Here is a 16,599-nt window from a genome sequence, read left to right as displayed (position 1 = left end):
AATGGATCATTTTGTCAGCTTCCACGTTATTCACAGGTCATATACTCTCCAAGGCCTGGTGTATCTTTGCCTTTGTTCATTACTGTCCATTGGATGTGGTAGCCCACTGAAAGCTTAATCTTTTGCTCTGCCCAGGTGGACCGCATGTCCTTCCCCTGTGGCTGCACCAAGGAGGGCTGCAGCAACTCCACGGGCCGCATCGAGTTCAACCCCATCCGCGTGCGCACTCACTTTCTGCACACCATCATGAAGCTGGAGCTGGAGAAGAGCCGCGAGCAGCAGCAACAACAACAACACCATCAACAACAACAACAACCACAGCAGACAGTGCAGCAGCAGGTTGCCACTGGCAATGGTTACGGAGAGAGCAACGGACACTGCAGCCCATTGGTTGCAACGCAGTCGCAGCACGGCCTGGAGTTCTCTTTGTCCGAGTCTGTCCAGCAGACGGCCATCATGCACTTACAAGCCACAGAGGAAATGGACGAAAGGCTAGAGGACGAGGACAACGAGGAAGAGGATGAGGATGAAGATGACGACGATGATGATGATGATGATGAGAATGAGGAAGATGAAGATGATGATGAGTCAGAGGAGAACAGCAGCATATGCAGTGGCCTGTCTGACTCCAGCACACAGAGCCTAGCTGCCAGTGACTCCGAGGATGAGGAGGATGACGATGATGAAGATGAGGAGGAGGAGGAGGAGGAGGAAGAGGAGGTGAAGGACTTCCAGAAAGGGCAGAGTAGTACTAACACAACCAACACCACCAATACTAACATTACCACCAACCCTACCACCACTAACCACAATGTTAATGCTAACAGCAACAGTAATGGGCTGAGTGGCACCAACAGCAATGCTAACTCCATCGCAACCACACCTGAGACTCTTTCAGAAGCTCTGTGCTACACAAATGGCACAGAAGCACAGGACAGAGACACCAACACCAACGGCAATGCGTATTTCCTGAGCCCCGCACCCAAGTACTATCAGATGGAGAGCGCTGCTGCTGCCACCACAGCTCCGGCCAATCAGGAGGCCTACCAAGAATCGTCCACATTCCAGGACAGAATTGCCAAAGGTAACGGGCCGCTGTTGCCGACGGCGTTCGCCGTGCCTCCTGAGCAGCAGTACACAGACTATGCGCCGCAGACGGACGAGTCGTTTACCAACGGCCACCACTTCACCACACTCTCCAACGGGGCCTCCTCTGCCACCACCATGGTCACCTGCTGCTCCTCAGAGCAGGATAAAGCCCCTCCGGCCAAGGCGGCTTTCGGCGACCAGGCAGGACAGCTCATGCAGATTGACTTTCAGAACTACCTAAACAATAATGGACACGACCACTACGCCACAAACGGAAACTGCTTCGGGCTGGAGCCACTTGGCTCGGAGGTTGCGCACAGTCTGCCTGAGGTGCCGGTGCTGCCGGACGCCACCAAGGCCCCTCCGTTGCTAGAGAGTCTCCAGGAGGTGACCCCAGTCTAGGAGACACGGTCTGTTTAAGAACTACTTTCATCGATTTATTGTTTCATAGGGATGTCAGAATTTATGAACATTCGTTTCACTTGTTCAACAAGTAACAAGCTAATAACTTGCACATTGATATTTTGGGTTTTATCACTTAAGCCCATATTACACGATGGGCAGTGGGTCTATAATATGAAATATATGACTTTATAATGACCCAGGGAAAACTTGTTAAGAAATAAAAGCTGAAAAATTAAAGCAGTTGAGAAAAACTGTAAGCTTTAGGCCTGTGCAATGTATCTTGTAATTTCAGAAGTAAAAGTTCTAGTTTTCATCTGATATTGTGAGTAGAACTTTTCTATGTCTGTGTGTGAATAGTGCAAACAAAAAAAAAAGATTGTCGCAGTTTAATATGGTCTGATGTATGTGTTTACTTATAATTGTTTTGATAAAGCATGTCATTTTTTTAAGCTTTTTTGTTGGCAAATGATGTTTTTATATTAAAAGAAAAGCGCATTAATGTACCGTTTAAAGAATCATGCCGTTACATATGTAAATCATACTTTAAGTGCGTTTTTAAAAGCATGACACTACGCTCTGAAAATTTAACCTCTCCGCCTTGTGTTATTGAACATACCAAACACTAAAAAAACAAAAAAAACAGTAAATTCATCAGACATATTGCACTTTTGATGGGGATGGAGGGACGGATGCCATTACTGATCTCGAAATCATATCAGAGGGTGTGATAAGAAAGTGTCACTTCCTTTGGTTCTCTTTTGTTTGGGCCATCTATTTGTGTTGTCGTGCTTTAGTCCATACACTCAAGAGAAGTACTTTGCTCGGGAACTGTGTTGTGGAAAGATGTGGAATTACTTGATGGTGTATACAGGGATTTCCTCTCGAATGCACTTTGAAATGTCAATTCAACAATATAACAGTATTGTAAAGCAGAGAAACTGTGAAGCAAATCTTATGTGAACCGCGGGAGATTAAAAAGGATGAGGCTGCTTCGGGTGGATCTAGAATAGAACAAAGAGTAGAATAGGCTACAAATTATGAAATTTACCATTGAGTGAAATGATTGACAATAAATATAATCTGAGTTTATTCACAGTTTAACAACAGGTCCTGTATCGACACAGAAAGGGTTTTCATTAACACTAATCTGAATGTGAAGTGCAATAGCATATGCGTTTGTGGAAGGGAAACATATGGGCCCCAAACAGAGGCGTTTGAGGTCACCGATGCAGCCCCCACAGTGCATCTGTGCAGTTTATGAAGTGAAATGCTCCACTATGCATCTCGTTGAGTTCTCATCTCATCCCATTTCATCTCCCCTTCCTCAGCAGCGGTGGCTCATTTACACAATAGCCTCTTGATATGCTCTCAAGACTGGACAATCAAATGCTCTCGTTGGCCCTGTACATCACTACAAAATAAACAGGGCCGCTATCAATTAACAGTATTGTGACAAACACCTACAGTAGCTATTCTCGTTTGGAAATAATGGCATTTTTTTATCTTTAAAAAGATATTTATGATAATACATTAACGCCATTCACAACATCATAGTAAGGTGATGTTCCGCGCCAGAAAGGGAATTATAGGGTGTTTCCGAACAGACAATTGCCTTGACTGCGCTTGATGGTGTTTTGGGTCCCCACTGTCGACTTCAAAGCAGCGCTGCCACCAGCGACATCAAGGCAGTGCTGCCTTGCCTAACCCTAACCCTAGCGCCTTCCAGGCAGCGCTGCCATGAAGTGGGTGGTGGGGGCCCAAATGACCATATATCCTTGACTACAGTACAGTAGCACATAAAAGAAACAGAATGCCTTGCTTTTCTTCTTCTGTTGCTCCGTCAACTCCTGTGTTCTTCAAGCTTCCCATTGACTCTGCTGCAGCGTTTGAGTGTGTGATATTGTATAGCTATCAGGCACACAGTGCCTGGGGTTTGCTTAGTGCCAAAGCCTTCTAGCACAGGCTACACTCATTGACATTGTATCCAAGTTAGTATCTCTGCTGTGTTTGTTTGTTGTTTTTTTGGTATTTATTATGAATGATCCAATGAAATGTGTATTTATTGTGGTTTACTGAAACTGTATGTAATTGAATAAAACACATTTTTCTTAAATGTGCTGTAGTCATTGTGTTATGAAGAGAACAGATCTTAAGATGGGCTATCACAGTGTAGTGATATTAATACAGTTCATCATTTTGTGTATTTCCGTATGGTTGAAGTGGTCATTTGATAAGCCTATAGGCATAGGCATAAATCATCTAGTCGAATCAACTATGAGTCTATAGTTGTAAAAATAATCAGCCTGGATTAGTTGAATATCTATACTTATTCAGGGGAATACAATTAGATCACCTAAATGTAGGCCTATTATATTATGATGTATAATTTATGTGCTCCCACTCCAAGTCAAATGTAACATGACTTTTCCCTGTCTTTCCGTGACAAAACAAATTGAATTTTCATGACTTACTATATAATGAATGGTACAATATACTGATCAATGATGTCAGAGCAGCCGCATAGTGTTCTTTTACTTTTTTAGAGCGGGAGATGAATAAATGGGATTGAGCTACTCAAGAAAGCAATAAAGCTAATAACCACAAATACACCAATTCTGCATGTAAATATTTGTATTATGGCAAGTGCATTTAAAACTAAACAAAATTCCCTGATATTCCATGACTTTGCCCCAAAAACGATAAAAATACCCTGACTTTACATGTCTAGAATAGACTTTCCAAAATTCCATGATATTCCAGAAATTCCAGACCCTGTGTTACTGATTTGCTAGGAGCCATAACCTAAAATAAATTATTTTGGCCTCAATCACAGCAAGGGCCAATAAAGATATTTACCAGAGCGCCCTCTGCTGTTAAAATATAAAAACGGCAAGTCAAAAAGGGCAACACTGTCGGCTGTTTTTTTAGGCACATTATTAGGCTTCATACATTGTCTGCCGGAATAGCAGTAAATGGAAACGCTAAAATGTCATGAAACACCCATAACTAGGTGAATAAACAGTAAGGGGTCAAGCAAAGGCATCAGTTCGATCCATTTATCCTCTCAGATGGAAAACTTAAGAATTTTGCTTAAATGGTAGATGTTGACTAAAGTAAAAGGATTTCAAATATTCACAATCAGACGGCAGCAATTTATTCAGCACATGATAGGCCTACGTGTTTGTGTCTGCTTGACAACGGCGTTAACAGCTAGTGTGTCTTCAAGAACAGATGTGGAGCAGTGGGTAGGCTACATGTCACATTCAGCTCGTGTTTTGATTGCAGCACAACCACGGGTCTAAGGTCACAGGGGGGTCAGTCGTGACTTGTTTGGTTTAATCGCAGGACTTCACTCTCACTCTCTCTGAGCGCAATCCACCGGGTAAAACCGATTTTGCATGCGCGTCAGATAGGCACACCATGTCCTTTCAACAGGCCATCAGTGAAGGGAGGCATTTGAGTAAAGGCATCAACGTGACTGGAATGCTTAAATAGAAAACTGTTTGCGTGACTCAAGAAAATAAACCATAATATTAGATATGCAAAAACAAAACCTGACAGATAACAAGGGTCCTTCATTTCCTAATGCTAGAATGTTCTACCTAAAACTGAACAGGCTGAATATTGCTATAAATCTGACATACAAATAGACTTCAAAATAAGTCCAGAGAGGGGAAACATTTTTCCTTAAAAAATTTACTAAAATCTCAAGCTGACAGACAAACAAAAAAAAAAAACTTTTCACATATCACCCACCCTCCTAAATGAAAAAGGGAACAATGAGTGAATTAGCAAAATCTACACTGTAAACTGGACAATGCATGAGGGTCCACATCATGGTAAACTCATACCACATCATTTATCTTACAGAACCACCAAAGAAAATGTTTTGACAAGATGTCCCATCTGCCACTGACATATCTAAACAATGTTGAAATGAAATGTTCTTTTATCAACACTTAAAAGCAATCTTTGGTGCTTTGCACAAAATAGTATAACAGTTTCAATTGGAGATTCCCTACCCTTAAAAGTTTGTAGTCTACAAAGAATGTATTCAGTCTTAAAAACAAAACAAGGGGCATCTCCCAAAGTTGACTGACTGAAACCTGTAGGACACATCTTCAAGCATAAAGGAAGTGGAGCACCCTACTGAAATGATAGAAGATTTTCATCAGTTTCATCTAAACTCCTAAGACTTTGTGAACTTCATTATAAACAATTTGCTTCCCAATGTACAAAATGGTAAAAAAAAAAAAAAAGAGCGCACAAAAGAGGAAAAATAAAATCAGGCTTCAGTCTAGCCCAGTTCTGTTCCAGCATACACTGTGTGCATCCTCCTTGAAGGCACTTTCTGTGTTCATATTGGTGTTTTTGTAGGTTCCACACTCCCAGCAGCAATTATTCAATATATATAAAAAAAATAAATTAAAAATCTGAATCTACAGTTCAAATGTTCAGAGATCTCCACAGGGTTCAGGTGAAGAGCCACTGCTGGTATCGGTCCGCAGCATTGCAGGGCACTAGAGAGGGATGTTCATATCTAGCGCTTAAACACAGGTTCCACCCAGAGTTGAAAAACATCTGATTCTGAATAGAGCATGAAATAAGGAGAAAATTATAGATTAGTCATAACACTCATTAATGCATTCCCCCATTACCAGTTTATGATCCAAAGTGTACATGTACGAAAGGGTACTGTTCACATTAAGTATACGTATAGTACATCACATTGTACTCATACGGGGGCAGCCGTGGCCTACTGGTTAGGGCTTTGGGCTTGGGCATTTTCCGACCAGTAGGAAAACATGGGCGGGCGGGGGAAGTGGTTGAGCACTGCTCTCCCATGCCCACATCCACGGCTGAAGTGCCCTTGAGCAAGGCACCTAACCCTTCACTGCTTCCCAAACGCCACTGTAGCAAGGCAGCTCACTGCTCTGGGTTAGTGTGTGCTTCACCTCACTGTGTGCAGAGACCAAATTCCTTGCATACGCAAGTATACTTGGCCTATAAACCTGATTTACAATACTACAATAATAATACATAATAATACATTTTGTAAGACACTGTGAACCAGAGTTCAACAGCTGACAACAAGAATAAAATAAAACATATGGTAGATCAGTTGATGTAAGACTGTTTTATAAAACAAAGTAATCTGTGAGGGCACTGAATGTAGGCAACTGTGAGAGCACTGAATGTAGGCAACTGTGTGCACACAAGGCTGGTGTGACTCAATCTGAAGGCAGACTGAGGCAATACCACACAACTGTCCACAAAGAGCTGCCTACGGATTCTGAGAAATGGTGGTGTAACATTACAACTCATACAGGCGCTGACAGAAAGGTGAACCGGGGGGAAATCATCTGTGTGTGTTGTGTGTGTGTGTGTGTGTGTGTGTATGTAAATGTATGTATGTGAGAGTGTGTCCAGTCATTTACCTCCTTTAATTCCCACTTCTGCTCTCCTCCCACAAATGTGCTGTGACCTTTGAACTGGCACTCCTCCAGCTTGACTGTGCGCTCCGTCCCATGCAAACACAACTCCTTCTGAACATTGTGCCGGACCTCGTGACGTGTTGAGAACTCAAAGTACTGGAAGAGGCAACCAAAAAGGTGTTTCATTAAACACTCTCTGAACACGGTCATCCTCGACTCCTTGAATTACAATGAATGTATGTCAACGTGAGTGTAGGTTATCGCCTGGCAGACCTGGTTGCCCCCCATGCCGTGGCAGGGGTACATGATCAGCTGCTTGCCTCCCTCATTGTTCTCTCCGGCATCCAGACAGGCGTCTTTGCCCACATTCTTCACCTAGAGGAAACGGGAGAGAGGGAATGGAGAGAGGGGGAGGAGGAGGGGAAAGAAGAAGAGGAGGAGGGGAAAGTGGGGTGAAAGTCAGTGGAAATGGGCTCCAGTAATGCACAAGCTGTTCAAACAGTGGTGCGCCTCGTGGCCTGGGTGGCAGGGAGCGCTCGCTTGCTCGCTCACTCACTCGCTTCGCTCTCCAACACTCGGCGAGCCAGATTTACAGAATCTCTGGAGATGCTCGGAGCTAAAAACCACAATGGGCAGATGGAGCTGGCTGTGGTTGGGTTAAGACACGGAGAGAGAGAGAGAGAAAGAGAAAGAGAGAGAGAACAAAAAAGAAAGAGAAACAGAAAGAGAGAGGCAAAGAGAGAGATACAGAGAGAGAGAGAGAGAGAGAGAGAGAGAGAGAGAGAGAGAAAGAGAGAAAGAACAAAAAAGAAAGAGAAACAGAAAGAGAGAGGCAAAGAGAGAGATACAGAGAGAGAGAGAGAGAGAGAGAGAGAGAGAGAGAAGAGAAGAGAAGAGAAGAGAGAGAGAGAGAGAGAGAGAGAGAGAGAGAGAGAGAGAGAGAGAGAGAGAGAGAGAGAGAGAGAGAGAGAGAGAGAGAGAGAGAGAGAGAGAGAGAGAGAGATGATATGGTGGACTCACTGCGCCAAACTGAAGGGGATTGAGATCGGGCATGAACACCTCGGGGTAGACGTGCTTCAAATACCAGGAGAAGCTCTTACACTGCAGTCTCTCCCGGAGGTCCACGCGGCGCGAGACATCGCCAAACGACTTCTGTGGAAACAATCACAGTCTGAGCGAGGACCCCCATTACAGGTCACCACCCCCCCCCCCCCACCTCCAACTCCCTCCGTCCTTCACTCTCTCTCCCTCCTTCTCTAGAGCGGCAGGGAAAGCTTCCATCACCACTCAGTTCCACCACATCCCACCCTCTCTCCCTTTCCCCCACTGGCAGTCTAGTTTAATGTGGTCGGTGGTGGACGAGGCCAAGCAAAGCAACCCCTTTCTCGGCTGCATTTCATTCAATAATGTCCTCCAGGCAGAAAAGACAAGCATATTTATACCTCGTGAATCACATGTGCAGGAGCACAACGTATAAACGAAGAGCTGAGGCTTTGCATCGCTGATCTTAATCAAGAGATGCAAATGAAATGACAACATTGAGGTTACATACAGATGGTGTGATATTTAAACATGTTTCTAAAAATGTGAATCTAGTTTCCAAAATAAAAAAATAGAGTCTAATGCAACCGTCAAAAAATGCAACGTACAATAAGGCTGTGGTTTGATCCTAAGCTCACACTAATAAACTTTTGGGAACTACATGAGATCAGGGGAGCTGTCTGCCACACGACTGGCCTGAGATCAGTGGTGGGGTGTTGGTGGTGGGGGTGGGGGCAGTGGGAGTTTGAGTGACATTTGTGCACACAAACATTCCCTGGCCCCGGTCCAGTTGCATGTGCATTCCATGCTGTTAGTTGACCACTCAGCAGCACACTGAGAGACCTGGAAGAGCACTCCCCTCAGGCTTCCCCAGTCAGCTGTCACTTAGTCTCATCTCCCGGCCCACTCAAAAGGTGCCCCTTGTGTTCTCTCCCGCTCACAACCAGGGCGCCAGTGCTTCCTGAACAATGACACCAGTTTATTTACCGAATGTTTCGGTCATATGTTAAAGCCCTCCGCGTTTGTTTGCTCCCACGCAAGTCATCCTAAAGGTCTCATGACTGTGTCCACTAAGGGAAAACATTGACAGACGGCTCGCCTGAGGGATCAGGCATACGTTAAAGAATCGCAGCATTATCGGCCTGTGTTTGTGCTTCGCTTAGACTTTGTCTATACAGGACAAAGTCTTCAGAAGCCAGCATGTGGCTGCACAAACTGTGGGCTAGCAGGCAATGCAGTATAGAAACACAAAAACATGGAAGTGTCCCACTGGCCCTGTACAAAATAGCTAAAGGATGGCAGACCAAGTTTGATGCAACATTTTATTATGTGTCTCATTTAGAAGACAAAGTTGGTTATGTAAATGTTTTCACTTGAAGTGAGCACTTCTGTGGAAACAGCAGGGGGCTTCAGAGAAGCTTCCGGAAAACTATGAAAACATAATGAACTGCAATGAAAATGTAATGAAACACGTACCTCCCTGGCCATCTGGGCAGCCTGCTGGTTCCTCCGGTAGAAGATTTCCTTGTAGCTGTCCATCCAGACCTCGGCCAGACGCACCTGGTTGCGGGCGATGACCTGGGTGCCCTTGGGGAAGGTGTGGGGGCTCTTGGTGCGGAAGACGTGGCCCACGATGGAGCAGGGGATGATCTCCAGCTGGCCACCACACTGCCACACCTGCACGGGAGCCACGGCAACAGCAGCAGACATGATCAGGTGAGGATCGCTTTCCAAAGGGCACATCATCATGAACAGCACGGAGTGTGGACAACATGGCTTAAAAGGCCTTTTAGCGCACTTTCCCTTAACAAACAGTAGTGTCCTCATATTCAGGAAAAATATAATTACATCTTGGAACTTATTGATTGATTGGCAATCAGATGTGCCATCCTGATTAGTTGGTCTTAATCCTTGATTGTCTGGGAAAATAATAATAGTCCTACTCTCCTCTACTCTCTTCCCCTAGTGCAATGAGATACATGACAAATCAAAATATATCAGTAGAGAAGATGTACATGGCAATAACAAAAAACCAATGGCAGTGTCAACACTGCATCACACCACAATGTTCATATGAAGCTGTCACATTGCTCCCAAATGAAAAGGCATGCATATTACAAACATACCCTGAAGGACATCTCAATATTTTCACCTCCCCAGATTTCCATCTCCTCATCATAACTCCCAATGTGGTAGAAGTAGTCCTTTGAGATGGAAAACAGCCCTCCGGCAAATGTTGGTGTACTGCAAATTCAAATGGATGCCTATTATTAGATTATTTCAGGTTACCTTAAGGTCTAAAGTTCTAAATGAAAAGGCAACTAAGGCCAGAAAAAGTCCTTCCTTCCAACTATACCCTTTTTCCCCAACTGCACTTTTAGTGTCTTAGCATGTTCACCTGATGGGATACGTCTCATCTTTTCGCCTCTGTTTCTCGTGGTCAGGTAAGGTCTCCCAGCCAAAGGACAACCCCCAGTCAAAGTTTCCTCGGTTGTGGTTCTGCCCGTATGGTGAAGGCTTTACAAACTCAAACGTGTCCAGATGGATAGTGGTGATGTCAGGGCTCACCACAGCCGTGTAGTTCTCCGCTATCCTGGCCAGCAAAGGCTCCAGCCAGCCATGGAAGCACTCACCTGTTCCAATGATGCACAGACATTATTACCCAGCACACATAAGCCCCTATCTATCACAGCCTTGTCTATCAGATAGAATAGTGTGGATGTAACCTTAGATGCCTGCAGCTAATTAAATTAACGAAAAAGATCAACAGAACACAAAAAAGATTAACAAACAAGAATTGTAGTTTGTTTTCAGTAGTTTTAGGAGCAATATCTTCTCAAGGGCTAGGATCAATATCTACTCTCAATAACAAATTAGACCAATAGCTCTGAGGCTTTGCTTGCTGCTGGCAAGGTTTGTACCAGATAGGCGAGACATGGCACCCACCATCCATTCAAGAATAGGTGTTTCTTTAACACAACAAGCCACACCGGTGTGACCACGACAGAGGTTCCACTTACAGTGGGCGTCTAGGAAGGTGAGAACGTCCCCGGTGGCCACTGACGCTCCCAGCAGTCGGGCCGTGATCAGGCCCTTCCTCTCGAGCTGACGCACCACGTGCACGATGTGCAGCCTCTTCAGATACTCATCCAGATCCTCCTTCAGCCTCTCTGCAGAGACACAACAGCAGTATCGGTGATGCACACAGACTGTGGGGGGCTGTAACTGGCCTCTAAACAATCATGGTCTCTGTGGAATGCTCCATTCAAAGTCATCACTTCTGTGGAAACATCGCCATTGTTCACTGACATTTTTCTACTAGGATATCTAGTTTACTAATGCCTTCATAAATGACATCACTAACATGCCAGTATTGAGCAAGACACAAACCTCCCATTATAAATGTGTTAGTCAGCTGAAATCTTTGCCCAACTGAATTGCGGTAGTCCTTTGTGGAATGAGCACTGTGTTACTGTAGGTCTGGCTGCATTCTTTCGAAGCTGACAGGGAGAAAGAGAGAAGGGGGGGGGGGTGGAGGAAAGTAAACGACAGAGGGGGAAGAAGAGAAAGAAGGACAGAGAGAGATAGAAAGGAGAGAAAGGGAGAGACACAGATTGCCTGGCTTCCTTCCCTGACATGGCCTGCTGCCAACTCTGACCGGTCCCTCCTGCAGGAGAGTCATACAATAGTTTTATTGCTGTGTGCTAATAGCAGTGCTGTTCCCTCCAAATGAGTGTGGGCCAGGCCAATACTGCAGGCTCTGTACACTCATTTAGTCTCCCAGCCTGGGAGCCTGTTTACAGCAGTACTCTCCAACTCAGAATGTCCTCACACCGACTCAGAATGTCCTGTCTCTCTCTCTCTCTCTCTCTCTCTCCCTCTCTCTAACAAATACACAGTATCTACTTCTTCATTCTTCATCTCGCTCTCCTTTGTGTCTCTGTCACACACATACACACACACACACACACACACACACGGTAAATGGTCACAGCCTTGCCTTCTTTCAGTAAATCCATTCTCCAAAAAGAGACGCTTCCTGCTTTAACACCAACCACTCTGCGACCACTCTCACACGCACCCAGGGCCGCAGACACATGTCTGTGTGCTCCACGGCACAGCCACAAGCGAGTGAGTGAGCGAGCAGGCTGCCCAGCAGGCTGGCTGTAAGCAGAGCTCCCCAAAGGCAGGGTGGTCCATCTCCCGCAGGCCCACTTCCCGACCGACCGACTGCCCGACCACCCGCCTGCCTGCACTTCTACTCCTCCCCCTACCCCCCTACTTCCACCCCCGTGCCGCTCGCTCACCGTCCTCGCTGGCGTCGTCCACCAGGATGATCTCCTTGAGGAAGATGGCCGGCGAGGAGTGGAGCACGCTGTAGACGGTCCTCAGCAGTGTGCTCCAGGCCTCGTTGTGGAAAACAATGATCACGCTGGTGGTCATCAGCGGGGGGCAGCGCTTGAACTTCTGCTCGATACACCTGGGGAGGGGAGGGGAGCGGGGTGTACATGGCACAGGGTTGTCTTTTCATTCACAGCAGTCTTAAATGTCTGGCGCTGAAGCTCTGCTTTTCATTGCTGTGCACCTACTGTGACATCCTTTTACAATTCAATTCTCAAATAAAATGCCACCAAATGTGGTGTAAATTACTCCCATTAAAAATCACAGGAACGGGAACAGACTTGTTTAATTAGCCAAGCTAAACACAGTCTTTCTCGAAGTTCAGCCACATTAACTGGTCTGGCATGCCGAACAATGTTTCAGGAGAGCCCGCCTGTGGTTTCAGTGAAATTTCTTATGTAACTGCAGACAAATATAAGAGGCATGTCCGGGTTGTACATTTTTTTTCTGTTAGAGGCAGACACATGGAGCATTTTTACTGTTCTTTGATCCATGTTCTTCTCATGTGCCATAGCTCTGCACTTTAAAAGGTGACCACAAAGATCCTCATGGGAAATTATGAATGATTAATATTACCCATTATAACATATCAGCAAACTCTAAGCCACTAGATGGTGCTATATCTTTAGTTAGAGCATCATTCTGACATTTCTATAGGGTATCTTTCACTAGGACAAAAAAAGGTCAGAGTACGGCTAAACAAAGTAAAAAAAACAGAGTATAACACAGTTCCATCAATGTAAACACAGACATATGACTTAAATATGCCTTTTAACGAATTGCACTTTTTAGTTGCTTCTCATATTCTGCATCCAGTTTATTTTATAAACTGTTCTCATTTTTTTTAAACAAAGATGAATTACCTTTGTGAATAAATGACTGAATATAATATTCAACTACATTTTGAATATTAATATGACTTTCAACTGATTTGCCTTCTCTACAAATAGCTGATATGAAAGAGAAAGAGAGAGAGAGAGAGAGAGAGAGAGAGAGAGAGAGAGAGAGAGAGAGAGAGTGTGAATGAATGAATGAGTGAAAAAAAAAAAACTTACTCTGGAGGTCTGGTGTCTGGTCCAAGGTCTCGACTGAGGGAGATGCGATCACTGGCGTACAGGTTGAAGCAGTGCTTTGCCTCACCCTTTTCTTTCTCCTTCATTTCGACTGGCCCCAGGTTCTCCGTGTGGAAGGGCTTCCCCGATGCTCCGGGTGCACTGGGGTCTTGGGGCGGGCGCTCGAGGGCCGGCCTGAGCTCAGCTGCAGTGTAGTACCCAGGCAAACACGACTGCTCACCACGTACCTCAGGCTGATGGACAGGAGCTTTGATCTGCATCTTTGGCATGGAGTCCCTGAAGTTATTGACCGCCCCCATGACCATTCCCAACACAGCGTCCCGCTTGACCACAATCTCTTTCAGCCATGGCTCCTCCTGAGGACCTTGGCTGACCACCTCCCGTTGGATTAGCAACAGAAATGTGACAAAGACCAGGGCAACAATGGCCAGCTTCCATGGGTGTACACGTCGCCTTAGGAATCTACGAAAGCCACTCATTTTCAAGTTGGCAAAGTTCAGGAAAATACGAAAAGGTCCTCTTAGAACGTAGAAGACACACTTTTGCCAGAGTCAAACCTGGTTATAAACATCACTGGTGGGTAGACCTTTTAAAAATAAAGGAATAAAGTGAGGTGTGTCAGTGTGCCAGAAAAGTCTATTGAAATTGAAAAAATCCAATTCCTGAACATTTCTAAAGTAACAGTTTATGCAAACTATTAAGTCATTCAACCGGTCTTCAATATCCTTCTAATCCAAGGGTAACATTTACACTGATATTTAAGCCTACTTAAGAATGACAGAAAGAATTCCTCATGTGAGTCATTATCCACATTAACACACAGAAGATTATTTTTAGTTTATTGAAAGGAAATGACCACCACTGACTTTCAGGCTGGTTTTGAAAGTTGAAATTAGATAGCCTACTGTAGAAAAATTCTGAACGACATGACACAATCGAAGACCTCCTGAAAAGTAAAATACCGAACTTTCCCTTAAAAACAATCGCAGGCCATGTAGGCCATCATTACACCCTGTGCTCTGACATTGCTGGTCTTTATTCAAGAGGCAAAGAAGGCTACATACCCGGTTTAGTGTTGATGTATCTAAGCGTGCAAATGTACAGGTAGCTTTTGAAAAACACACTAAAATCAGACATATTCTACCTAATTACTTTGCTGAAACCTTACCAAATATGTAACTAAAAAGAAGCTGAGGGAAAGTAGTCTCTATAGTCACCAAATTCGACAAAAACTAGTCGAGGTCCATCTCTCTTTGGAACCCATCAGCTGTGATAAACGTAGCCTAATTCCTCAACAGTATTCCGCTAAGATTTGGAAATCTTTGCATAGCACTTCCGTCTCGGTGGATCCAGGTGTGTTTCTCTCAGGTAGAGGGTGGAGACCACTTGACACGCGTGCGTAGACTGTTGCCTACCCCCTTGGGCTCATTTACTTAAAGGTAATAACAGGATTCAGGTGGTGACTGTTCTTGTAAAAAATACCTTACGGTTTAGCCTAATGCCCTACAAAATCTTATGTGATTCTGGACTGGCCACCTAGGATATGTTGTTTTAATAGCCTACAAACAATTTGGCGGTCCCTATCTTTTTAACACACAGCACTCAAACACAGAACACTCATACTCAAACTCGAATATACAGAAGGAAATAATCTTGTCAAGACCAGTATTTCCTCAGGGCATTCTCGCTGTGGTAGAAATAGGCTCTTAGGCTAACCCTCACAAACTTCATCGTATATAGGGTAAATAAAAAAAGATTGACTTGCATACCCTTGTTAGTCCTGGACAATAACCAACTCACCAGGACATCCGACCTAAGCAGCCTATCGCTCAATCTTATAGTAACAGGATTTAGCCTACTCAACCATGCGTTCAATGAAACTGTTGCTGGGATACAAAGTTGCGGCACGTCTATGGCTCTCACACAAACCGCGTCGAATTGTGGTAGACTCTCAAAATATCGACCAAAAGGATTAGCAAAAATGACTCAAAGATTTTTCTACTTTATTTATTTATTTATTTTATCGCAGAGCAGTTCACGGAAAGCAAATGAAGATTTGTCATAAAACTGACTTAACCACTGCCATAAATGTGAGAGTAGCCTAATGTGAATGAAAGGCACTAAAAGCAAAACCACCAAGTAAAATGTGAAATTAATAGTAATAGTGGAAGAGTTTATACAGTAGACATTAGAGACAATTGTACTGAGACACAAGCTCCATAAAGTCATCTTCTTACCGAACACGTTGGGCTGGTGGACATGACGAATCTATGTTCGCGTTTGCTCAGTGTCAGCATGCAGTTGTTCTCAAACTTCTCCGCGCTCCTTGTTGTAAAGCCCATGTGATCGTTGTCCGAGAGGAAAGTTATCAAATATCTCAAACCAATAAAGATAAGTAGCCTAAAAGACGAAGCGCCGTGCCTTCCCACTCTGTATCTATGGGTACCTCTACCGCACCGAAGCCCAGTGGTGCTGGGGGTAAGAGAGCTCAGTGATAGGACCTAGCTGAAACCATGTCAGTTCCCAGGCATCGCTTTAGAACTGCCTTAGGTAGCGGTCAAATAATGTTTTCACTACGATCACTTACATTAGTCTAATGTCACAATACATAGCAAAATATATTTAACATAGCGGAATTCTGAACATTAGTTTCACAGAGCAGGCTATGTAGGCTACAAACACTGATTTTTTTTTTAAAGAATTGGTAAACTGATAGAATGTGGAATATGCAAGTAGTCTACTCGGTGAGCTCAACAAGAATGACAATAGGAGCGCTCATCCGAGTCTTTACTTCCTTGTGAAGGGGGGTTGTCCAGGAGTCACAGTTCAAGAGCCTCCTTTAATTAAAATGGGAGTCATCCTCTTTTCTGTAGAAACTCCAACCTAAATATATCTCAACTTTATCTTGATTGTATACAACAAAGCCAAATCTGCAATTTAAGTGTTTTCTCCCCTCTCTTGTATCCTGCTCAGCACAGCAGTTGTTCCCAGCTCCCCAGGGCACAGAAGATTGACTTAAAGTGTGAGACGTGTCACATTTTAATTAAGTGTGAATACTGAAAGAGTATTAGCTTCTGCAACAAGGATGTTGACACTGGTTTCTAAATTAATGCAGATATATGTATTGCTGTAGATGTATAGCATCACTAGCTTTT

The 16,599-nt window shown here is 44.3% G+C and overlaps 2 protein-coding genes across 8 annotated transcripts in view; one reads left to right on the top strand and one right to left on the bottom strand.

The window, feature by feature from the left end:
• Nucleotides 1–3,607, top strand: part of csrnp3 (cysteine-serine-rich nuclear protein 3) — a 29,181-nt gene extending 25,574 nt beyond the window's left edge. For all 4 annotated transcript variants that reach the window (XM_042084530.1, XM_042084528.1, XM_042084529.1 and 1 more), the window contains one exon: nt 136–3,607. In XM_042084530.1, coding sequence (XP_041940464.1) covers nt 136–1,491 — 1,356 coding nt within the window. In that variant the 3' untranslated portion in view covers nt 1,492–3,607. The remainder of the gene's footprint in view (nt 1–135) is intronic.
• Nucleotides 3,608–4,110: 503 nt separating this feature from the next.
• On the bottom strand, nt 4,111–16,594 carry galnt3 (UDP-N-acetyl-alpha-D-galactosamine:polypeptide N-acetylgalactosaminyltransferase 3 (GalNAc-T3)). 4 transcript variants are annotated; one of them, XM_042083244.1, is made up of 11 exons: nt 15,682–16,594; nt 13,427–14,030; nt 12,278–12,450; nt 10,991–11,140; nt 10,369–10,603; nt 10,097–10,214; nt 9,447–9,647; nt 7,950–8,081; nt 7,203–7,304; nt 6,933–7,085; nt 4,111–6,081 (listed from the first exon to the last, which is right to left on the bottom strand). In XM_042083244.1, exons 2-11 carry the CDS (start codon nt 13,921–13,923, stop codon nt 5,968–5,970), a joined length of 1,875 nt encoding a protein of 624 aa, XP_041939178.1. In that variant the 5' UTR covers nt 13,924–14,030; nt 15,682–16,594; the 3' UTR covers nt 4,111–5,967. The 4 variants fall into 4 exon arrangements, with proteins under 4 accessions (XP_041939178.1, XP_041939201.1, XP_041939187.1 ...); XM_042083267.1 differs by lacking the exon at nt 15,682–16,594 and adding an exon at nt 15,245–15,653; XM_042083253.1 differs by lacking the exon at nt 15,682–16,594 and adding an exon at nt 14,613–15,173.
• Nucleotides 16,595–16,599: the final 5 nt, after the last annotated feature.

This window comes from Alosa sapidissima, chromosome 2 (genome assembly GCF_018492685.1).
Source record: "Alosa sapidissima isolate fAloSap1 chromosome 2, fAloSap1.pri, whole genome shotgun sequence".
Classification (NCBI taxonomy): Eukaryota; Metazoa; Chordata; class Actinopteri; order Clupeiformes; family Clupeidae; genus Alosa; species Alosa sapidissima.
This window is presented reverse-complemented; position numbering and strand designations above follow the sequence as displayed.

Excerpts from the sequence above, each read along its gene's own strand:
- galnt3 (XM_042083244.1), bottom strand. The coding sequence starts at position 13,923 with ATGAGTGGCTTTCGTAGATTCCTAAGGCGACGTGTACACCCATGGAAG. Across the intron at positions 10,215-10,368 it reads GATGAGACGTATCCCATCAG|TACACCAACATTTGCCGGAG; the intron begins GTGAACATGCTA and ends TTGAATTTGCAG. Across the intron at positions 6,082-6,932 it reads AGAAGTGGGAATTAAAGGAG|AATCAGATGTTTTTCAACTC; the intron begins GTAAATGACTGG and ends TGCTCTATTCAG.